General features: G+C 50.0%; 1 protein-coding gene across 1 annotated transcript in view; it reads right to left on the reverse strand.

Annotated features, from left to right (window-relative positions):
- SPATA17 (spermatogenesis associated 17) overlaps positions 1–24,447 on the reverse strand; it is a 629,329-nt gene that overhangs the window by 422,882 nt on the left and 182,000 nt on the right. The window contains exon 5 of the mRNA XM_069233882.1: positions 20,075–20,178. Coding sequence (XP_069089983.1) covers positions 20,075–20,178 — 104 coding nt within the window. The remainder of the gene's footprint in view (positions 1–20,074; positions 20,179–24,447) is intronic.

Here is a 24,447-nt window from a genome sequence, read left to right on the forward strand (position 1 = left end):
AGGAGGGTCCGGTGTTGTGAAGTGCCTTGTGAGCGTGGGTCAGGAGTTTAAAGGTGATCCTCTTGTCTACCGGGAGCCAGTGGAGTTCCTTTAGGTGAGGGGAGATGTGACTTCGGCGGGGTATGTCGAGGATCAGTCGGGCGGAGGCATTTTGGATACGTTGGAGTCGTTTGATGTCTTTGGTTGGGATGCCTGTGTAGAGTGCGTCTGGTTTCTGTTGGAATCCACTTGAAGATTTTGCGGAGCATTCGAAGGGTGTTGAAACAGGAGGAGGAGACGGCGCTGACCTGTTTGGACATGGTGAGGTCGGAGTCCAGGATGAAGCCGAGGTTTCTTGCGGGGCTGGCAGGCGTGGGCGGGGGTCCGAGGACGGAGGGCCACCATGAGTCGTTCCAGGCCGAGGGAGTGCGCCCGAGGATGAGGACTTCCGTCTTGTCGGAGTTGAGTTTCAGGCGACTGTTGTTCATCCAATCGGCGATGGATTTTAGTCCCTCGTGGAGGTTTGTTTTGGCGGTGAGCGGGTCTTTGGTCAGGGAGAGGACGAGCTGGGTGTCGTCGGCGTAGGAGATGATGCTGAGATGATGTTGGCGGGCCAGTTGAGCGAGGGGGGCCATGTAGACGTTGAACAACGTAGGGCTGAGGGAGGATCCTTGGGGGACGCCGCAGATGAGGTTGGTGGCTTTGGAGCGGAAAGGGGAGAGACGGACTCTCTGCGTTCTGTCGGAAAGGAAGGATGAGATCCAGTGGAGGGCTTTATCTTGGATGCCGGCTTCCTGGAGGCGGGTCAGTAGGGTGTGGTGGCAGACGGTGTCAAAGGCGGCTGATAAGTCGAGGAGGATGAGGGCTGAGGTTTCGCCGTTGTCCATTTGATGTCTGATGTCATCTGTGGCGGCGAGGAGAGCAGTCTCAGTGCTGTGGTTTCGTCTGAATCCGGATTGTGAGGGGTCCAGGATGGAATTGTCTTCGAGGAAGTGGGTGAGCTGAGTGTTGACGTTCTTCTCGATGACTTTCGCTGGAAAAGGGAGGAGAGAGATCGGACGGAAGTTTTTGAGATCGTTGGGGTCGGCCTTGGGTTTTTTGAGGAGGGGTTGGATTTCTGCGTGTTTCCAGCTGTCCGGGAAGGTGGCAGAAGTGAAGGAGAGGTTGATGATCTTGCGGAGTTCGGGGGCGATGGTGGCGTTGGCTGAGTTGAAAACATGATGTGGGCAGGGGTCCGTGGGGGAGCCTGAGTGGATGGTGTTCATGGTTGTTATGGTTTCTGCCTCGTCCACGTGGGTCCAGGCGGTGAGGCGGCAGTCGCGGGAGGAGACGTCGGGGGTGGGGTCTGGCGGTGGACCGGTGTTGAAGCTGTCGTGGATGGTAGCGATTTTCTGGTGGAAGAGAACTCCACAGAGAAGTCCATTGCTAATAACCTTACTGTGCATGAGGCACACAGAGCAATTTCAATCTGGTGGCAGCAACTAGTTCCCCACAAAGTATGTTAAATATTTAGAAAATACAGATAAAATATTTCAACACGGCTCCTTCAAATATTGTCATGCTAACATTTGGTTGAAGAGAGATGGAGTCAATTGTAGCAAAATTAGAAAAATCAGGAAATGGGAGAAGGCAATAGGGAACATCATTCTGATTTAAAAAATGAGGAGGGGAAGGTAGGAAGTGGCAAAGCCTATTAATAATAACAGGGGGGACGACCACCCTTCTGTTCAAAAAGCATACTTTGCAATACAATAATGTGTTAGGCCTATCCAGGTTTTTCATTCAGTGTTCAACGAGATGCTTCCATATTGCAGGTAGATTCCTTCTTAGGGCTGATTACAAGTTGAGGCTTTATTTATAGCCCCTGATAAATAACAGTAACACAGGTATGTTACTTATTGGTACTCATTGGAACAAGGTAGCCAGTCCAAATACAAGGTGCTCACCGATGCTATGAGGGAACTTGAAAAGCTTGAAAAGGGCAATTAGTAACAATGAAGTGGTGTTCTAGTACAGAGCGTTGGCTACCATACAACCCCAAACATAACCCTCAGAGTTAGGGGTTAATTGCTGATAAACAAAAAAGTTTTCAGCACTCAAAGTTCAAGTGAAAGTCAAATGTGCCACATTGACTTTCATTTGAACTTTGAGTGCTCAGGACATTTTTGTTTAATATTATTTAATGGGTGCAAGAAATAACACCTATTATGATTTTATAGGGAATAACGTGGATTTTGCTGTTTAAGGCACCAAAATGCGCATTATATGGCAAATACCATATGATTTCCCCTGTTAAATTTCGGTAATTTTGACCTGATGAAATTAACGCATGTTGGGTGATTCAACGCATCCGGTAATTATCGGATGTGTTAAATAAAACCAAATACGTAATTACATCCTGTGCGTTAACAGGAGTTTACACACGGACCAGAATTACCTGCCCAACTGGCAATTGAGCCCATAGCCTCGAGATGGTTTGCAAAGATGAGTTTAGGGGAAGCTCCCCTTAGAGGCCACAGTGATGACCGATAGGATAAAGCATTTATTACTGAACCACTGCTCGAAGAAATCACAGAGTCTGCATTCGCACAGGCGTCATCACGCACATATGTATTTCCGTGCCGGAAATACTAAGTGACACTGCTTTCTGTATTTAAGTATCTTTCTTCCCGGTATAGGCCTGAGATTGAATAGCATGGAGTGTATGCAGATTAACTGTGTCAAAGGCTAGTAAGGGATTCATGCGGTTGGCAACTGACATCATCTGTGACTTCTAAAGATATAATAGTATTAGCATGCTAATTTATGTGGAGCGGTGTCCATTTGCTTATCATGGATTGGAAATTGCTTCACATCAAACAGCATGCTAATTTCACTACATCACGGGGAGTTCTAGTCTATGCTAATTGCTTTAGGCTCATCTTTCCCCATGATTGTGAGGTCCCTACTTGGGATGATGCTGGCTACATTTGTTTATGATTACAAAGCCCCCTTCAGAATACTTTATGCCAGGGTTCGAATCAAAGAATTCTTTCTTTTTCTAAAATTGGATTTTCTAACGGGCAGCAAAGTTTTCCCTCGAAGCAGGCCACATGCTGCTATATGTCTGAGATGTATGTAGATTTTTTTGTTTATGGCATGCGCTGTACAAATAAATTGATGGATTCGTGCACACAAATGGAAAGGAGCTGGCTTCTTTGTTCATTATTCGTGGATCTATGCACCGAGCTGCACACAGGGCAGGACTATAGTTCTGAGCCTCTGTTATATGTCACCTTGCCAGGCAGTCTGAATGCTATTGAAACAAGACCAGTCAACTGGAATGCCACTTGCCCAACTTTTGACTGCTACTTTTCACAAGGACTTTTTAGTAGTCTAATAAACATGGCAATGCGTTTTAATATCTTATAGTTTACTACAGTGAAGTATCTTTATAATAATGTGTTCATGCTAAAGTACCGGCACATTAATTTGCTAATCTAAATTGTGATTATCAGTTATTTTCGGCTTTTCTTTAGACCTTTGAGTTAGGTACCGCTTTTCATTTTAAGAATAATTGTACACGTCTTGCGCCCTAAAAAGCCACCATTCTCTGTTTTTTTAGCAAGCCCCGAGTACTGACAGAGCCCATTCATTGTCCAAAGTGGTAGTAGATCACAGGTGGATTTCCAGGTTGCTGGCTTAATGAACAAGTTGGCAAACATAAAAGGAAAGGCTTAACCTGCTTGGTTATCCATGAGTCTCCTGAAACGCTACGTGGGCACATTTCTGACTTCTGAGCTGCTGAGAGAGTTCTCAGCAAGTTGAGATGGGCCACAAAATGCAAGAGGGTCAACAGGCTGGTCTTGTGGGATTGATAATGGATGCTGAAGTTACGTGACATAGGTGATGTGGCATGGCCTGGCATAGCGTGCTCTCTGTTATGGATGCAGAAAAAACAAATTCTGGGGAATGCGGGCTAGGAGGAGAGATAGCCGCGAACATTTAGCAGTATAGACCGGACTCAAAATGCCTCAAACCATTATAAATCTGTAGAAACACCAACATTTATACTGTTTCCAGTTAAGTAGTGAGAATGAAAAAACAGATACCTAGCACTAATTTGAAAGTATGTCTTCTTGCACTAAAATGGCACTGCTAACTTAAACCTGTCTGCCTTAGTCGCCAACATGATGTGACCATAAAAAGAGAGGCAGGATATTCAAAATTTTGAAATGGCAATTAGCATGATGACCTCTTGCAGAGCATTTTCAATGGACCACAGCTGCGGCTTATTCCTCAACCTGAATGATGTAGAAGGTGGTAGGACACGCCTTTGCGACTGTGGCAACTAGGATCTGTGAAGCTGAATATTTCCTTCACCGTGGCATGCATGGATACTGCTCCCACTCCTCTTGGTTTCTGGTACACCACAGCACCAAGGAGCAGGTCTGGCTCTCAGGTTGGCTGGCTGAACCTGTCTGCCAACAGCAGTATAGTGCAGACTATCATGACCGGTGGCTTGCTACTGCTCTTGCGAGGGGCACTTGTGACAAGCTGCCTAATTCTGCTACCCATAGTGAATGATCATTATTGGGATGGTCCGGGAAGTGTGACACCACCTGTGCCAAGGCATACTGAGCAGTGGCTGCACCTCCAAACTTACCAAGGACACTGCTAGCCATTAACAGATGGTCATACGTTTTTGTTTGTACTTGGGTCAAAACAAAATATGGTGGGTCCAGCCCTTGCTTAGAAGTATACAGTCAGCATTAGCAGGCCAGAACCCAAATGCCATGAAAATTTAGGGCCCTTGTCCGCTTAGTGCTTCATGGGGCATTGTGCGCCCTGTGTATCGCAGGGTCACAGGACTATCTAGCTTCAGAGGCTTGACGTAGAGGTGCATTTCATGTGTTGCGGAAATTATGTTGTACGACTTCCACCTGCGGTTGGGTTTTCTGCGATGCTGCTCTCTCCTGCTTCTTGTATTGGACTAGACCTCATTCCACGACTCTGTTTGTCCTCCTCTCTGTTTTTTCCTTTATTAGGTCCTGTTTGCTTTGTTTGTTATGCTATGTACACATTACTATAAAAACCCAATAAATACATTAAAAAAAGGATTAGGGCACTTGATTCTACGTGGTGAGTACAATCACAGGCACGAAATATCAATACACTAGGAAAGAAGCATTACAATTACAGATCCAGCATGTCAGTAGTCAAAAATCCTAATAACTACAGAGACACCATAGGCTAAACCAAGTTGTCATTAAAACTCAGGATCAGGGCATCTGCACCAGTAAAGCAACCTACGGTTAGTAAACCTAAAGTACGCAGGCCAACATTCCTGTGTAATTACTAATAGCTTGTTTGCTATAGTGAGCCTGTCACAGATTTAAACATATAAAGGCAATGTACAGAACAATTGTTTCTGTTACCTGGTTTACTTATACACAATTTATTGATCTTGGCAGGTCGACAGGCTCAATCACCTGCTGGGATTTCGACTTGTGACCTGCAGGCCATGAAAATATCAGTAATCAAGGATGTTTCAGGACCATTAGAACTACAGTATGTCCGAGGGGACAGAGGGAAGGATGCGAGTGCTTATAATTAGTGTCGATGCCACAAGCTGGGCTGAATCCAAGCGCAAAACTTCCATATATTTAGTAAGATTATTTATTTGTTTTGTTCTAGAGTAAGAGTCCTGATGCGAATTGAATCTGTGTACAGCTATGAATGCACCTTCTATACACCCCAGCCCCGTGCATTTCAAAGAAAGTATCTCACTGCAGCAAACTTTATATTGTAAGACCTTGTTCACTAATTTCACAATACGGGGCCAAAGACTGTGAGATGCAGGTGTAGCTACATCCTCTCAACCATAGGTAGGTGGAAGCTTCGAGCTCTCACCTTGTCTGGTCCAGTCTTGCATTTTTCTTTGCATTCTGGTATGAACATAGGACCTGATGAATTACAGACTGGGTGAGAACATTCATGCTGTCTGAGAATCCTTTACCCACCCTCACAGCATGAACGCTTATTCTTGTTTAGCGCACATGGATTTCTCTAAGGCACTTTCTAGGAAATGGGGGTACTGGTTGGGTGGGGGGGGGGGTGAAACCCTTCTCAAGCAGCAACCACAATTCCTGTTGGAGTGACTCCAAATGAACCTGTGCTTAACCCTTTGGTAGCTTGACACAAAAGCAATTAAGCTTAACTTAGAGCCAATGTGTAAAGTTTTCATGCAGCACAAAAACATTAATAAAGTGCTGCTTAAACTTAACACACATTTATCCGTGGAACTGCTCGCTGCGTGACCACAGCTACAAGGAGTTGAGAGAAGATTCTCTTAGCTGGCACCAAACCCAAAGGGGAGACACTACCTCCAGTACCAATTCTGAGTGATCACAGAGGATGGGACTACAGATTACTTTGGCCACACCTCTGGGTGGCCACATAAGCTCTGCACAAGTGGAGAAGGGTTTCCCCTTCTTGGATTTTGAGTGTGCGGGGGACTGTGGGATTGCATGTAGTATGGCAAACACTAATTGCTGCAAAAGTGGATAGGGCTTCCCCCTGGAAGCTTTACTCCCTTGGTTAGGGAGTGCCCAGGAGTCACCTCCAACCAGTAACAGGTGCCAGGCATAAATGTGGCACCAGAAGGCACCCCTAGTTATACTTTCTGGACCTGCAGAAGAACATAAGACAAATGTATCTACCATCTGTGACCTCTGAGGAGCACCAAAGGACTGGGCATGCTCTTCTTTCTACTCAGGACAAAGAAGTGGACCCCAAGGGTCCGTTGGCTGACCTCCTGTGTGACTACAGGGACGCAAAAAGTCACAAGAGGTATTTTCCATCTGATCATGGCAACTGGAACTTGGACTGGACTATGCTGGTCACCTCTGCCTGGCGCCATGAGAGTCTCTAGGTGCCCCCTTTGCTGAGGTCCTGGGGAGCTTAGAACTGCACTCCTATGCTTCCTTGGGCACCAGCAAAAGGTCTGGAAACTTTTGAAAACCTTTTCTCCAGAGACCTAGAGCCAAAGGGACCTACTGTAAAAAGTGCCCGACTGGAAATTCCAGTGCGTTGTTTTGGATTTCAGATGTGTCCTCATGAAAGGCTTCACTATCTCTGAAAAAAATACAAAGTCCCTTTCTGTATTGGCAATTATGAAGTTTAAGCAAAAACTTCAAAAGCTCCAGAGCCTTAGATAGACAAACCTGCAGAAGGTAGCGGACTGGCAGTTCCAATGCAACATGTACAATTTCAGATTTGTCCTGTGGAGAGGTGGCTTTTTCTTAACAAAAATGACAAAGTCCCTTCTTGGTTTAGGACTTTGAAATGCTTTCGAGTTCTCTAGACGTTTGCCAGGACTATTCAACTTGGTGTATCTGACCAGAGATCCATTGCAGTCGAGCTCAAATCGCAATCATTGACTACTATTGGTGTGTTGTGCTTTTAGGTGCTATCTGTACACAGTATTTAAAATTTCATATCTTCAGTTTGTCTTATTGGATTTTTGTCATATAGGTGTCGTTTTGTTTAATACTTTTTCCTATTTTTCTAATTTAGTTTGGAATGTTTGTTGCTTGATGTTTTAACTTTACTATTGTTTTGTACTGCATACTTTATGCACTGCCCTAAGTTAAGCCTCTCTGCTCTGTGTCATTCCTACCAATGGTTTGAGTGCACACTAATTCAGTGACTTTATGGGCTCACCCTGACAAGAGTTGTGATTATTCCGTGAGGTGGGCAGTCACCCACCTCAATTAATAATCCAATTTCTTATAGTCTTTTACTAAACGTAGGTCTCGGTGTTGCTGTTCCATCAGAAGCTTGGAAGAAGCCTAAAATGTTAATGTTCCTTGTTGCTGTGCGCTGCTTAAAAGACTTGGGGGGTGATTCTAACCCTGGCGGTCGGTGTTAAAGCGGCGGCCAACCCGCCAACAGGCTGGCGGTAAAAAATATGGAATTCTGACCCTGGCGGGAACCGCCAACACAGACAGCCACTTTAACACTCCGCCCGCCACGGCGGTACAAACAAACAGCGCGGCGGTCACCGCCAACAGCCAGGTGGCAGACAATGTACCGCCCACACTATCACAACTCACCAATCCGCCACCTTTTCCGGGGCGGGAGCACCGCCGATAAAAATACGGCAGAAACAGACTACGAACGGGAAAACGCACACCACTACGCACTCCAGGAGGAAGGAGGACAGCATGGAACCCGAATTAAACATCCTACCTGCTCTCGTCTACCTTCTCATCTACCACGAGTACGAAGTCCGGCGCAGACGACAACGGTGAGTACTGCACCTACGACACACGGGAGGGGGGAGGACGAAAGGTTACGGGCACACACATATGCGACCCCCCCCAACTATGTACACACCAATGCAGAGCAACAAGTCACAGTGACACCACCCAAACACCCCTGAAAAATGCTAGGACATAATCAAAATTGTAATAAATATTTATGTACCAAAAAGCTCCTGAAAATTATCGTACAACCATGAAAGATATTTACAAGAAAACAAATGATATACACATCAGTGTATAACTGAAGTAACAAGTCCTGCACATCCTACAAATTCATCATGTCCGTGGGGCAAAGTTTTGAGAAACAAGGGCAAAGCCCACACAGGAGACCTGAGTCCTTTGGAGAGAACACTGCAGGGGCATCAGCGGTAAAAACTACAGGCACCTCAGGGGGAAGGGAAGGGGGGGCACCACAGCCACATGAGTCCACGACGCCAGATCCACGAGGAGCCACCATGCCCACTGTACCATCCTGGGGAGTGCAAAGCCACAGTCTCTCAATGTCTCTACAGTGGGTGGGCTGCCCACTGTACCATCCTGGGGAGTGCAAAGCCACAGTCTCTCAATGTCTCTACAGTGGGTGGGCTGCCCACTGTACCATCCTGGGGAGTGCAAAGCCACAGTCCATCAGGTGGATGACAGTCTCCACTGGTCAAGGAGGAGGCATGGTGGGCACAGTGAACCATAAACAGTGATTGAGACGGCGGTGCCCAGCGGAGCGGTGCTTGCGAAGAAGGGCCCAGCGGAGCGGTGCTTGAGATGAAGGGCCCAGCGGAGCGGTGCTTGAGATGAAGGGCCCAGCGGAGCGGTGCTTGAGATGAAGGGCCCAGCGGAGCGGTGCTTGAGACGGCGGGGCCCAGCGGAGCGGTGCTTGAGATGAAGGGCCCAGCGGAGCGGTGCTTGAGACGGCAGGGCCCAGCAGAGCGGTGCTTGAGAAGAAGGGCCCAGCGGAGCAGTGCTTGAGACGGCGGGGCCCAGCGGAGCAGTGCTTGAGATGAAGGGCCCAGCGGAGCGGTGCTTGAGACGGCGGGGCCCAGCGGAGCGGTGCTTGAGATGAAGGGCCCAGCGGAGCGGTGCTTGAGATGAAGGGCCCAGCGGAGACGGCGGGGCCCAGCGGAGCGGTGCTTGAGATGAAGGGCCCAGTGGAGCGGTGCTTGAGACGGCGGGGCCCAGCGGAGCGGTGCTTGAGATGAAGGGCCCAGCGGAGCGGTGCTTGAGATGAAGGGCCCAGCGGAGCGGTGCTTGAGACGGCGGGGCCCAGCGGAGCGGTGCTTGAGAAGAAGGGCCCTGCGGAGCGGTGCTTGAGACAGCGGGGCCCAGCGGAGCGGTGCTTGAGATGAAGGGCCCAGCGGAGCGGTGCTTGAGATGAAGGGCCCAGCGGAGCGGTGCTTGAGATGAAGGGCCCAGCGGAGCGGTGCTTGAGACGGCGGGGCCCAGCGGAGCGGTGCTTGAGATGAAGGGCCCAGCGGAGCGGTGCTTGAGATGAAGGGCCCAGCGGAGCGGTGCTTGAGACGGCGGGGCCCAGCGGAGCGGTGCTTGAGATGTAGGGCCCAGCGGAGCGGTGCTTGAGATGAAGGGCCCAGCGGAGCGGTGCTTGAGACGGCGGGGCCCAGCGGAGCGGTGCTTGAGATGAAGGGCCCAGCGGAGCGGTCCTTGAGATGAAGGGCCCAGCGGAGCGGTGCTTGAGATGAAGGGCCCAGCGGAGCGGTGCTTGAGATGAAGGGCCCAGCGGAGCGGTGCTTGAGACGGCGGGGCCCAGCGGAGCGGTGCTTGAGATGAAGGGCCCAGCGGAGCGGTGCTTGAGATGAAGGGCCCAGCGGAGCGGTGCTTGAGATGAAGGGCCCAGCGGAGCGGTGCTTGAGACGGCGGGGCCCAGCGGAGCGGTGCTTGAGATGAAGGGCCCAGCGGAGCGGTGCTTGAGATGAAGGGCCCAGCGGAGCGGTGCTTGAGACGGCGGGGCCCAGCGGAGCGGTGCTTGAGATGAAGGGCCCAGCGGAGCGGTGCTTGAGATGAAGGGCCCAGCGGAGCGGTGCTTGAGAAGAAGGGCCCAGCGGAGCGGTGCTTGAGATGGCGGGGCCCTCTTCAGCGGTGCCTATCTTCACGGCGGGGCCCTCTTCAGCGGTGCCTATCCTCACAGCGGGGCCCTCTTCAGCGGTGCTCTTCTGCACCGCGGGCCCTGTTCAGCGGTGCTCCTCTCCACGGCGGGCCCTGTTCAGCGGTGCTCTTCTCCACGGCGGGGCCCTGTTCGGCAGTGCTCTTCTCCACGGCGGGGCCCTGTTCGGCGGTGCTCCTCTCCACGGCGGGGCCCTGTTCAGCGGTGCTCTTCTGCACCGCGGGCCCTGTTCAGCGGTGCTCCTCTCCACGGCGGGCCCTGTTCAGCGGTGCTCTTCTGCACCGCGGGCCCTGTTCAGCGGTGTTCTTCTGCACCGCGGGCCCTGTTCAGAGGTGCTCTTCTCCACGGCGGGCCCTGTTCAGCGGTGCTCCTCTCCACAGCGGGCCCTGTTCAGCGGTGCTCTTCTGCACCGCGGGCCCTGTTCAGCGGTGCTCTTCTGCACGGCGGGCCCTGTTCAGCGGTGCTCCTCTCCACGGCGGCCCTGTTCAGCGGTGCTCTTCTGCACCGCAGGCCCTGTTCAGCGGTGCTCTTCTGCACGGCGGGCCCTGTTCAGCGGTGCTCCTCTCCACGGCGGGCCCTGTTCAGCGGTGCTCCTCTCCACGGCGGGCCCTGTTCAGCGGTGCTCTTCTGCACCGCGGGCCCTGTTCAGCGGTGCTCTTCTGCACCGCAGGCCCTGTTCAGCGGTGCTCTTCTTCCCCCGCGGGCCCTGTTCAGCGGTGCTCTTCTGCACGGCGGGCCCTGTTCAGCGGTGCTCCTCTCCACGGCGGGCCCTGTTCAGCAGTGCTCATCCAGCAGGTCAAGGGAGCCAGACCTGGCCTGGACTCCCTGCTCAGTCGCCCTCGGACCGTGACGTTTCTGGACCCTTCGGGGACGGACTCCTGGCCTCCTTAGTGTCCTCCTTCCCAGCTGGGATGTGACATGTGGGGTCCACCTTCTCCGCGCTCCTGCTGCCCTTCCGCTCCTTTGATGGGGCTCTCGGGCCCTTGCCTCCCCTAGATGGTGTGGCTGGTGAAGTGGCCGCACATTGCTCCTTGGGGGCAGCCCTGTCAGTCCTCGCACGGCGGCCCTTGTTTTTGTGGGTCCTCTTGCCGGGGGGGGGGGCTGGACGTGTCCTTGCTGCTGATCGATGTGTCACTGCTGGCAAAGGGTGGACTCCAGATCCCATGCACAACAGTGACACGCGAAGCTGGGCTGGTGGTGGCTGCGGTGCTCTTGGGACTCTTTGCAGATGGAGGGGGGAGCTCATCGGAGGGAAAGAGGTCAAGATTAGCCAGGAAAAGCTTTTTAGGTCCAAGGTAAAGGGTAGGAGAAGTGGTGATGGGAGTGGAGGAAGAGGATGTGGTTGTAGGAGAGTCAGGTGTGCTGTCATTGGGTGAACGTGCTGGTGCTGTAGGCTGTCGTGAGGTGGATGTCTGTTGGGTGGGTGGCTGCCTGCGTTTGTGTGTCTTGGAAGAGGGGGTGACAGACACAGTGGGAGAGGACACAGGGGACGTGTACATGGCAGTGGGGGTGGTGACTGCACGAGTGTGGACTGTACTGGAGGGTGTGGTGGTGATGGAAGCACTGGCTGATGTTGGGGTGCATGCAGGTGTGAGTGTAGACGTCACAGGGAGGGAGGAGGGAGACGAGGAGGAGGGGGACACAGAGGTGGTTGTGACTATTGGAATGTCTGCATCTGGGTGTTGCTTGGGTGAGTGTTTGTGGGATCTGTGGTGCTTGTGTCTGGATGAGCTGCTCTTGGGTGTTGAGGTGTGTGCAGGCTGGTCTGATGGTGTGGATGGGATAGGCTGAGGAACAGGAGACAGAGAAAGGCTGGAGGCAGTAAGAAGAGGGAGGCTGGAAACAGGGACAATGGCTGCCGTCAGTGCTGAGGCCAGAGCAGTGAACGCTCGTTGATGGGCAGCCTGACCCGAATGAATGCCCTCCAGGTACGCATTGCTCTGTTGCACCTCCCTTTGCACACCCTGGATGGCATTCAAAAGGGTCGTCTGCCCAACAATGAGCGTCCTCACCAGGTCAATGAGCTCCGCACTGAGGGCAACAGGGGCAGGGGCTGAGGTGCCTGGGGTGAAGGAGACGCGCGCCTTCCTGGGCGAGCGGGCACGGAGCGTAGGCTGAGGGGCTGCTGGGAGGGCGGGGCTGGTGCGCTGGGTGGCGGCTGTACCTGTAGAGGCGGGGGGCCCGGATGTTGCCGCCACCGCTAGGGAGCTCACATCCGAGGACGTGTCGCTGTCGCTGCTCTCACCAGCGGTCCCCGTCGTGGTGCTCCCCTCGCCCTCCGGATCACTGGTGCCCTCGGTGTCTGTTCCTGGGCCCACCGGGGTCTTGTGTCCTGCAGCTCCCTCGTGCTCCGATGCCAAATCTCCTCCCCCTGATGATGCTAATGCACACATGCACAAGAAGATGAAGAGAAAGGGTGGGGGGAGAAAAAAGAAGACCAGGTTGAGTGCATGCAATGTCAACACCGTTGGCGGAGAGGACAGACACAGGAGCCTCATGCACTAAGCCGCCCATTCGGGGTACACTACTCAGTACTACTGACTAGGACAACAGGCCAAGAGACGTCAAACGCGCACATGGGTGATGCTGGACCTTCAATGGCTGTACTTGTCACCCTACAGAGGTGGGGGCCGGGGGCACAGGGCCATGCCTAAGGGAGAGGACTACACTACAGAAAGCGCCCTGGCCTAATGTCACCCACAGCCCTCCTCCCCCACCCAGACGCCTCCACTGCGCAGAAAGATAGGAGAATGTGCTGATACTCACCCCCTTGTGTCTGCTGTGATGTCTTAAAGCGCCCATCCAATTCAGGGTAGGCCACCGCCAGGATCCGGGACATCAGGGGGGTCATGGTGCGACTGGCACCCCTCCTAGGTTGGGAGGCCATCCCCAGCAGTGTTTCTGCGGTCTTCCTTGTTTCGCGGCGGATGTTCTCCCACCTCTTGCGGCAGTGGGTGCCCCGTCTGTTGTGGACCCCCAAGTTCCGGACTTCCTTGGCGATGGCACGCCAAATCTCGATCTTCTGATGGGCACTGACCTATTTGACATGTACAGGGTGGAAAGGAGGAAATCATCAATGACCTGCATGTTAGATGTGATTGGCCCCCCCCACCAACTTTGCCATATGGCACATGCTCTCATCTGTCGGGCGTTGCACTCCTCATTCGCCCCCCACCCCACCAATTTACATCCACCCCAATCCACACAGGCATAGCCCATTCCATGTGCACCCGGTGTACTCACTTGTTGGTCTGGAGGACCGTAGAGTAGCGCATACTGGGGGATGACCCCATCCACGAGCTTCTCCAACTCTTCAGACGTGAAGGCAGGGGCCCTTTCCCCAGTCGCAGCAGCCATTGTCACTTCCAGACCGAGGTCACAGCAGCACTTGCAGTATAGGTCCTCTCCTGTGGATGATCAGGTCTCGAGTGATCAATCAGCTAGGAAATGGCGGTCACGCCCGCGGCGGTGCGTACCGCGGCGGTGCGTACCGCGACCGCCGGCGCACATCGTCATTGGCTCCTGAAACCCATAGGGTTCAATGTTAACCAATGCGGCTTTGCGCCGCGGTCTTCGACCGCCTACCGCCATGGTGTGCCCCGCCAGTGCATTGACCTCACATCCCATTGTCCCACTTCACAGGTCAGGCAGCCGCCATTTCAAGGGCCTAGATGGCTTAATTTTGACTGCGACACACAGGCCTAGGCCTTGCATTGCCACACATACACGCCTTTCAAGCCATTGCCATTCTTTAACTGTGCAAGCTGTCTGTACGTACCTGTGGTTTGCCTGACTCTGTGCTCCATGTTGTCCTTCCTAGGCACCGTCCGCTGGGACTTGCGAGGAGAAGGACGAATCCTCGTGTGTACCGACCGCTGGTGGACCTGTTGACAATGGAAGAACGCCATATAATACTTCGATACAGACTTGACCGTGCCACTATCCATGAACTGTGTGCCCAGCTGGAGCCAGCCCTGATGTCCCCCATCCGCCAACCCACAGGGATTCCCCCTCTGGTGCAGGTTTTGTCAGTCCTCCATTTTTTGGCAAGTGGGTCATTCCAGACAACAGTGGCCATGTCATCTGGAATGTCTCAGCCTATGTTTTCAAAGATTTTGAGCAGAGTGTTGTCTGCCCTGATGAAACTCATGCGGAGCTACATCATTTTCCCAGAGGAGGGTGACTTGCCTACAGTGAAGGGTGATTTCTATGCCCTTGGACATATCCCCAACATCATTGGTGCCATTGATGGGACCCATGTGGCTTTGGTACCCCCAAAAGACGATGAGCAGGTGTACAGAAACAGAAAAAGTTATCATTCGATGAATGTCCAGGTGGTCTGTTTGGCTGACCAGTACATCTCCCATGTAAATTCCAAGTTCCCAGGGTCAGTGCATGACGCGTATGTGATGCGAAATAGCAGCATCCCCTATGTGATGGAGCAGCTACAGAGACAACGTGTGTGGCTAATAGGTGACTCTGGTTACCCCAACCTGCCTTGGCTACTGACCCCAGTGAGGAATCCCCGGACCAGGGCAGAGGAACGGTACAATGAGGCCCATGGGCGAACTAGGAGGATCATAGAAAGAACCTTTGGCCTCCTGAAGGCCAGGTTTAGGTGCCTGCATATGACAGGGGGATCCCTGATGTACTCACCAAAGAAGGTGTGCCACATCATCGTGGCCTGCTGTATGCTTCACAATCTGGCATTGCGACTTCAGGTTCCTTTCCTGCAGGAGGATGGTGCAGATGGTGGTGTTGAAGCAGCTGTGGAGCCTGCGGAGAGTGAAGAGGAGGAAGACTCAGAGGACGACACAGACAACAGGGACAGAGTAATAGAACAGTATTTCCAGTAGCACACAGGTAATAATCACCCATGCCATTTTACATTTCCTGAAAGCCTCCTGCATCTCAACTTTGTCGATTTCCCCCCAGAACTATAAACATGATGTTTGATTTTCCCTTCCCTTTTCTGTGCTGTATGAGCCACTGCGTGACCTCGGCTTGGTTGGCCCATGGACTAATGCTAAGTTACCTCGGTATGTGTAATTCACAATGTTAATAATACGTAATTGATATGTAATGTGTCATACATTTGTAAATAAGACAGGCTCAGTCCTGATTGATTTCAGTGCAATGTGTGATTTATTATTAGTGCATAGATATTGGTACATGATAGTGAAACAGTGATGGGTGGGGGTGGAGTAATGTCCATGGCGGAGTCCAGTTCTCAGTCTCACAGGTGCATTGTCCATATGCCTGTGGCAGGATGGAGCAGGGGCAGTTCAAGGTTTGACAGGGTGGCAATGTGGAACAGTGGGAGGACTTCAGGGGGTATGTGATGCTGGCGGGGGACTTGACATCCTACTCTGTCGGTTTTTTTGATCTCAGGCTCCTTTTGCGGGGCGGTTGTTGTTCAGCAGGAGGTGGGGTTCTGGTGGGCTGTCGTTGTGGTGGGGCCTCCTGTCCACTAGCGCCGGCGGAGGTGGTAGGCTGTTCCTGTTCCTGGCTAGTGACAGGGGCCCTGTGTGATGCCACATGGTCCCGAAACGTGTCCTCTATACGGTTCAGGGCCTGGACTATGCTCCCCATAGCGGTTGAGATGTTGCTGAGTTGGTCGCTGAACCCCATGTAGCGTTGCTCCTGCTGTGCCTGGATCTCCTGGAACCTGGCCAGTACCGTCGCCATCGTCTCTTGTGAGTGGTGGTAGGCTGCCATGATGGTGGTGAGGGCCTCTTGGAGAGTGGGTTCCCTGGGCCTCTCCTCCCCCCCTGTCGCACAGCAGCCCTCCGAGTTTCCCTGTTTCCCTGGGCCTCTGTCCCCTGGACGGTGTGCCCACTCCCACTGCCCCCAGGTCCCTGTTGTTGTTGGGTTGGTGGGTTACCCTGGGGGCCCTGTAGTGGTAGACACACCGCTGCTTGACCTGTCCTAGAGACAGAGGTATGGGCCCGCTGGGTGGGAGCTGTGCTGTTGTTCCCAGAGGGGGTTGGGTCTGCAGTGGCCTGTGTCTGGGTGAGGGGAACCGACTGCCCAGAGGTCCCCGATGGTCCGGGCTGGTCGTCAGGTTCCAGGTCGACAGAGCTGCTGTCATCACTAGGGGCCTGTTCCGGGGGTGGGATGGACATTTCTGGTCCCTCCTGACCGGTGTGTTGTCGTTCGGGTCCTGCATGGGGTAAGAGGGTATGGTTATTGTTTCTGTGTGTGCATTAGCTTGCGTTTTATGGGTGCCCTTGTCCCCCAGTGCTGGCATTCCCTTGGGGGAGGTGTTGTGAGGGTGTTTTGTGGGGGGGGGGGATGGGTATATGCAGTGGTCATGCTTAGGTGATGGGTGTCCATAGTTTGGGGATGGCATGCAGGGGTTGGTGTTGGGTGGTTTGTGCTGGGGAGACATTCTCAGGGAGGATGTGTGCTGGGGGGTTGGGGGTGAGGGTGGGGGTTAGCATGCTGGGGGGGGGGGTGAAGTGGTTGGCCTTGTACTCACCAGAGTCCATTCCTCCGTGTACTCCAGCGAGGCCATCAGGATGCAGGATGTTTAGTACCTCTTGCTCCCATGTTGTGAATTCGGGTGGAGTGGGTGGGGGTCCCCCGCCAGTCTTCTGCACTGCGATGTTGTGTCGCGAGACCATCGAGCGCACCTTCCCCCGTAGGTCGTTCCATCGTTTGCGGATGTCCTCTTGATTTCTGGGATGCTGTCCCACCGCGTTGACCCTGTCCACGATCCGCTGCCAGAGCTCCGCCTTCCTTGCTATGGTGGTGTGCTGGACCTGTGAGCCGAAGAGCTGGGGTTCCACTCTTATGATCTCCTCCACCATGACCCGGAGTTCTTGGTCCGAAAAGCGTGGGTGCCTTTGTGGTGCCATGGGGTGGTGTGTATGAGGTGTGGGGTGGTGTATGTGATGATGTGTGTGTTGGTGTGTGGTGCTTTGTGCTTCTATGTGGTGTGTGTGATGTTGTGGTGTGCCTCTGTGTGTCTGGCTCTCTATTCTCTGATGTGTCTCTCTCTCCTTCGTCTCTGGTTTTTGTTGGTAGGGGTTTGTGGGTGATGTGGGTGTGTGTTTTATATGGTATTGGATGTGTGGGAGTGGTGTATGTATGTGTTTCAGGTGTGTGCCTTTCAAATTGTCCAATGTGGTAGGGGTTTGTAAAGGTGTGTGTATTTTGACCGCGGCGGTGTGTACCGCCAATGGAATACCGCGGTTGAATGACCGCCGCGTGGATTTGCGGGTCATAATGGGATGGGCATATTTCTGTTGGCGTGGCGGTGGAGGTTTGGTCTTCTCCAGTTTACCGCTGGCCGCTGATGTGGCGGACTGCAGTGGTGGGCGGATTTTTGGAGGTTTTGCAGTTGTGGGTCAGAATGTCCGTGGCGGCTGACCGCGGCCGCGGCGGTATAGTGGCGGCCTTCTGACCGGCGGTAAGCGGCTTTTACCGCCGAGGTCAGAATGACCCCCTTGGAGTTGAACTACCCTGAAGAGGAATTTCCATGAAACTATGAGCAAGAGCAATGTTCAGCTGAACTGAAGCATGCACGGAGAATGACTTCTGTGTAACAGCCCACCTCAAAGCAACTAGGGTCTGCAGCAAAGCTAGGCTGGTCTTATCTAAAACCAAGATGCACCTTTACCCAGCCACATCACATGGAGATCAGGGTCAAGCGTACTATGGATGAACTCCAGCTGGACTCAAACCATTCATGAGTCTATCACTTGAACTGCCTGGCTTTCTGGGAGCACATATCACCCTTCCCATAATCCAGGCGGTACACAAGGAATTTTCCACTCTGCTGCAAACTCTTGGGTTCTGACCTTATTCCATAACAGTTTGAACCATCTCATAACAGCCTCCATTTATGAAGACACTGACATTTAAAGTACGCTATGACCCAAAGGTAAAAGGTGTGCTTCCTCAATCAGTCACTGGGAATGATTGCGTGCTTTCAGTGCCATACTTCTGAAGAATTCCAGCTGTGTTCAGACACTAATGAGATCTGTGCCTTAAAGCTCTTTTTCCTCTGGGGAGCTCACTTTAGGTTCAAGCTACTCTCCTACAGCTAGTAACTCTCTTTGGAGAACCGACTGTGAGAGCTGATGAACCCATATCTCATCTTACCTGAAATTAATCTGGTACATTCACTGACCACCAGATCCCTAGTGGCTATCTTCATGGTCACTTGGATCACTGACTTTGGAATAATTTCTTCTTGCCCAATAGAAATAGTCAAGTCGCGGCTGATGACTGGGCAATGTTGTGGGGCGGGGGAACAAAAAAAAAAAAAAAAAAAAAAAACGAAAACTTACGTTAAGCTCACTGCTGCAACACCGCTCTCCGCTGCACTCCAGGCACAGGCTTCCAGCCTGCCCTGAGCCAATCATGACGCTGCTCAGTGCAGCAGAGTGGGAGCCTGGGCCTGCTCTCTCCAACCAGGCAACACAGTGCCAGTTTGGAGAGAGCCCTGTGCGCATGTGGGTTTGGCTGCCCGAGACGGCGGTCAAACACACATGCGCACTGAGGGGAGTGCAGCTCCCTCCATGGCTCTCATCCCCCACATGGCCCCACCCCTTTAAAAATAAAACAATAATAAACGTTCTGTATTATAGTTTTATTTTTAAATGTTTGCAGCTGCTGCTTCTGGCGGGGGTGATGTTCCTTCGCCATCGCGGAGGAGCCGCCACTGGAAATATTCCCTCTTGTGGGTCGGAAAGCCCCGTTCACTTCTGATTGATAGTTTTAGGGTCACACACAATTCCAGCTACTTGAGCTTAACTCCTCATGTAGCAAAGATTTCTGAAAAACTAGGATAGAAAAATCATAGCACACTGTATATCTTGCAGCATTTTGCATGGCACCTAGGTCCCTTGAGAAACAAAGTCTAGAGTTTAACAATTGCTACTCGAGAATTTCTCTGGGCCTGTGGTCTCAGGCCCAGAGAACAACATACTTTTTCCCGTCCGCTATTTTGTTTCTGTAGATAACGACGTATGCTTTATTTACAACAGAAAAATGGACAATGAACACTTGTAGTAAACAGGGATAATTCACGAAAATAAATCAGTAATCACTAACTTCCACAGGACCTGGAGAAAAGTGAGGGCAATATTATGTCACATCTGTTTAGTGATTGGATACTGTTGTGGCCAGGGAGTGTGTCGCATTTCTGCAGGTATACAGACATCTAAGCAAATTCCAGTGAGTTATGTTCGTGAAAATCTGAATCTTATGTTAAAATTATTGGTTCAAACGGCTTAGAAAATAATGTGAATGTTCTAATTGAAGTTAGTAAAACAGCCCAAACAGAAGTCATGACAAAGTCTTTTTGCTTCCTTTAGAAGAGGGCATAAGGCACAGAGAAGAAAAAATCATGCTCTTAATTTGCATGCATATCTTGGCTGTTTTAAGGGGGACGTACATTTTCATAGAAAAAAAATGATAAAAGTTTTCCAAAACAGGTCAAGTGATGCTAATCATTGCCAGCCACGAGTGAAGCACAGAAATATGTATATTCGGTTTACATTGGTGGCATTAAATCTCTAAACGATAGAAAAACATGTTGACACATTTTCTCTCAAGTAATTAAATAATTAAATGTCCGTGGCAGACCCTGGAGCTGGATGAGCAAACAATTAAAATCACACGGTTTTATTTATAAACAATATTAAAAGAATACAAATAGCATTACCTGACAATTTGATTCTTCATATCGACACCTTCCAGATACTTCTTCAATGCGTAGAAATTATGGATGTGCTTTCGGACATAAAAACCTCTCCATCTTCTTTGAATCTGAAAACAAATTACTACTCTTTAATGTTCTCATGTTGGAAGGTATTGTCATGGATTGAAGTAATAGTTGATAAGTTATAGTTGAGTTGGTATGTAAGCTTCAGTCCTAACTCCTACAATGTTAAAAACCCTTTTCCTATTTCAGGCGCTACATACTCTTGAAGAATAAGTAGGTCTGGGAGTAATTGTAATAACACTACTCTAGTAATGCCAAATTACTGAAATTATGCAATTATGCCAGCTGGAGTAAATAAGAGTAATTTGGGCCAAAATTTCTACCTCAGGAGCAACAAATTTTGAGAGAACGAGTGGCTGCTACTGTTCATGTTCTGTTGCATTTAGGGGCTGATTTATGAGCTTGGCAGATGGAAACATCTGTCTGCCAAACTCCCTACGAGGAGGTCGCCGAATTGCTGGCGACCTCCCCGCCGGCCCCATTACAACTTTCCGACTGGGCTGACCGGCATAAACAAAGGTTTCCACTGGCCAACCAGGTTGGAAAAGTTCAGCAGCATTCCCGCAAGCTTATAATAGAGCCGTCAGCAATGCTGCTGCACACAACGGACACCAGCACCCTTGAAATGTGCACTGTCTGCATAGCAGACAGTGCGCATTTCAAGGGTGGTGGGCAGAGGGACCCCTGCACTTCTTTTCCACCATCCTTTTCATGGCAGTAGAACTACTATGAAAGGGCCGGTGGAGAACAAGGTTGTAATCAGCAGGGCGGAGCCGAGTTCAGCGCCACCCTGGCTAATTACTACCAGCACTGCTGTCAGTCGGTTGGGATCGAGGATCCTTGTGGGGACCAGCAGCAGGTTGACGGGTCTGCCCACCAACCTTGTAATGTGGTGGTCGGACAGCCACAGTGGTTCGACTGCCACCGCAAGTCTGGTGGTCCTAGGACCACCAGACTCGTCATCGGGCCCTTAGTGTTATTTCTTAGCGTAAAATGTATCCTCTGGCCCGTTTTGGACACAAGGTTGCATTTTGTGCTAAGAAAATAGCACTAAATGCTGGGTTACGCTTCTCACATAATTACAACAAATTACAAGTTGTCTTGTGGTAATTACATTTAATTATGCTAGGGGCAAATACACAATGTAACCACACCCAAATAAGGTCTTTACACACTAATTCATTCATTAGGCAAGTGCCTGGTCCATTGTTATTTCAACAATATTACCATGTATGTAATTCCAAGCAACTTTTACCGCGTGACTCCTTTGTTTAATTAATTTCAGGTGAACTACTTGTTAAAGAACTCTTCAACTATTCACCAGCCCGTTCTGTCACCCTCTCTACAACATGGAGATGGACAGCTAATCAGAATGCTCCCTTATGGGCTGTAGCTACAGTTAAAGGCCTGTCTTGGGAACCTTTAGTGGCTGCCGGCTGCCTCTCCCTTCTGTGTGCTTGTGTTCCTGTGGGCCACACCCCAAGTCCAGGCCCACCTGCAGTTCAAGTCCATGCCATCAAGAGGTGTTGGGGAAAAATGGGGAGGTGCAGCCGGAGCAGGAGCTGCGTCTCACCTAGGACGCAGTAAAAAAAAAAAAGAAACCTTTGTGCTCGGAAAACACCTTCATTTTGAATATTCATCCCCACATGCTGTCCCTCTGTATAATGAGGAGGATGACTTGAACTTTTTCTTCTATAAGTAAAATGATCTGCTTTTCATAACAGAAGTTACTCCAAAGAAGCTAGTGGAACAGTAGTGGCTGAGCATGCTGAAACTCCAACTAACTTCAACCTTTCATGTAACACTAAAAGAAAAGATAAGTATTTAAAAACAACCTGACTCGAAGTTGCCTTCCAGACATTGGGCTGCTTGACAGCCATGTATATGTGTGACTGCAGAGAAAAACCAACCACATTTATTGCCGGTTCTGTGGGTGGAGGATACGTGGATTCTATGGTAGTGCTGCAGATTCTGGGCTCAGTGGAAATGCTGCTTGTTATTAGACCAGGGGCAACATGGGTGCGTTCTCATGCTGCAAGGACTCAGCGTCTGATGGCTGCAGCACATGTATAACTTAGTGTTTGTAATCATTTGTTTATCATCGAAAGCAGATCCGTAGGTTTGTGAACTGTATGTGCCAAGAGATTAATCCTTGTGCACTTAAACCATGGTGAGAGGTGACTACCAGTAGGGTCCTGTTGAAGACTCCTCAGCAAGTGTTTTCATAGAGGTTAACATGTCCACATACAAATGTTGACTTTAAATGGATATTTACTGCTAATATTGGAACCTGTATGGCTATTTGGAGTCTAGGTTCAGAGAGAGACTTAAGTTTTTAAGTCAACATTTTTGGTTTTATATATTCCCACACATTATTGTTCACTATTCTTCAGTAACCACGATCACTGTGCTGTCTATTTGGAGCACCTACTTTTTGCATTTTATGGAAATTGTTGACATATATATTATAGAAAATGTTTGTGTATATATATATATAGTTTTATGGCAAATGTTGCAGTGATGATATCAATTATGCCACAGGAGATGTTGTGAATGATGGAAGAGCAGATACTAACATACCTCCCTTTAAAATGAACGGTTGAATAAAGAAAGTGGCTTTGTATGTAGATGACTTATTGATACTTACAAGAGCTTTGGTAAACTTATATCCTATCATCTTACAGTACCCTAGAGGAATCTTAGATCTGCTAGAGCACCGTTGACTATAGTGTCCAGAGTGAGGAAAGCAGGGGTGGGCAGAGAGTTGTTCGGCTATCTAGCACCCAATCTGTGGAACTCTGTGCCCTTAGTAACTTGGCAGGCCCAGTCCAAGGAAATGTTCAGGAAAAAAACGAAAACATGGCTTTTTAGACCAGAATGTAGATCGGTTGCAGTACCTAATGCTGGGACACATCTCATGAGATAGCTGTGCGCTGTAGAAATGTTCTTCTTCTTCTCATTATTATTATTATTATTGCAGGCATTGGAGAAATTGGGGAGGTCTCTGACTATCTGATAAATCAGCAAAAGACAGAGATCATGAAATGGAACACACAAACTAGCAGTCCCTTAGCAAAGAAAGAAATTAGGTTTTTGGGAATTCAAGTGGTGCAAGATTGAGACAAAATGGAAAGTTAATATTGACAAAATAATGGTAGAAGTCAAAAAGCAGTTGGGATCATTGAGCAGTCTCGCATTAACAATTCTAGGTAGTGCCAACATTATAAAGATGGTAGTACTCCCAAAATGTACATTTATTTTCAACACAATTCCACTGACATTTAACGCAGAATGGCTCAAAAAACTACAGGAAGAAGTCAGCAGCTTCATTTGGGCTTCAAGAAGTGTAAGAATCGCCTGGAAAAAACTTCGTAGGAACAGGTCAGAAGGTGACCTCCAATATTATGCTGGACTTTTAAACTGAAAAATATACGGGAGAATACCAGCAAAGTACTAATATGTTGCAAGCTATGTTGCTTAGCGTGCCTTATGAGGGCCCCCAATTTCTATATAAATTAAGTCACCCTGAGTTCTTTAAAAGGGTAAGGCTGAAGACTCTCAATGAAGCCTGCCAACTATAGGTCTAGATCAGGCGACTATTAGGGATACCATATTACAGTGACTTTCCACCAATCTGGAATTCACCAGGGACTTCATAATGTTTATTAGATAGCCTGGCAAGACCTTTAGTAGAAGCGGGCATTGTCAAATGGGTCCAGATCATCAAAGATGGCAGTTTGATATCTTGGGAAGAGATGATACAAATGACAGATAGGCTGTCTAGATTTAAACAGTACCCGATGACCATTTGGTCCTGCAAGCTAAGTAAAGATGGAGACGGAAACCCAGAATGGGAGGAAAAAATACAAGACAACTCCCCCACAAAAAAAGAGGTGGCAAAGTGGTACTGGGTGTTACTACAGGGGGTCAACAGAGCCTTCAGCCTACCAGAAGAGTCCTGGAAAAGCGACCTGCCGATGCTGGAAGTGACAACTTTATGACAAGTATCTATGATTATATAAATCCTCTAGTCTCGTTTTCAGGGTGTGCATCTCAAAGTCACGCTGTTGTTGTATCCTAATGGCCCTAATGAATTTACTGCAGTGTCACATGCTTTTCCGTTAAAATTGTAATTTTATTTTTAAACAAAACAGTTACGTTTCAATCAAACGGACTCTTGCTCCCAAGGGGTGGGGGTGAGCTGGGTGTGTGCATTCGTTCAATGTAGAAACTGCCCTTTTAGGTGCTCAGTGACATAACTTCTTTGCAACTTCCAGTGAAGACTGGTGAGCTTCAAAGTGGTGAGTATCAAA

The sequence above is a fragment of the Pleurodeles waltl genome, chromosome 5 (genome assembly GCF_031143425.1).
Source record: "Pleurodeles waltl isolate 20211129_DDA chromosome 5, aPleWal1.hap1.20221129, whole genome shotgun sequence".
NCBI lineage: Eukaryota > Metazoa > Chordata > Amphibia > Caudata > Salamandridae > Pleurodeles > Pleurodeles waltl.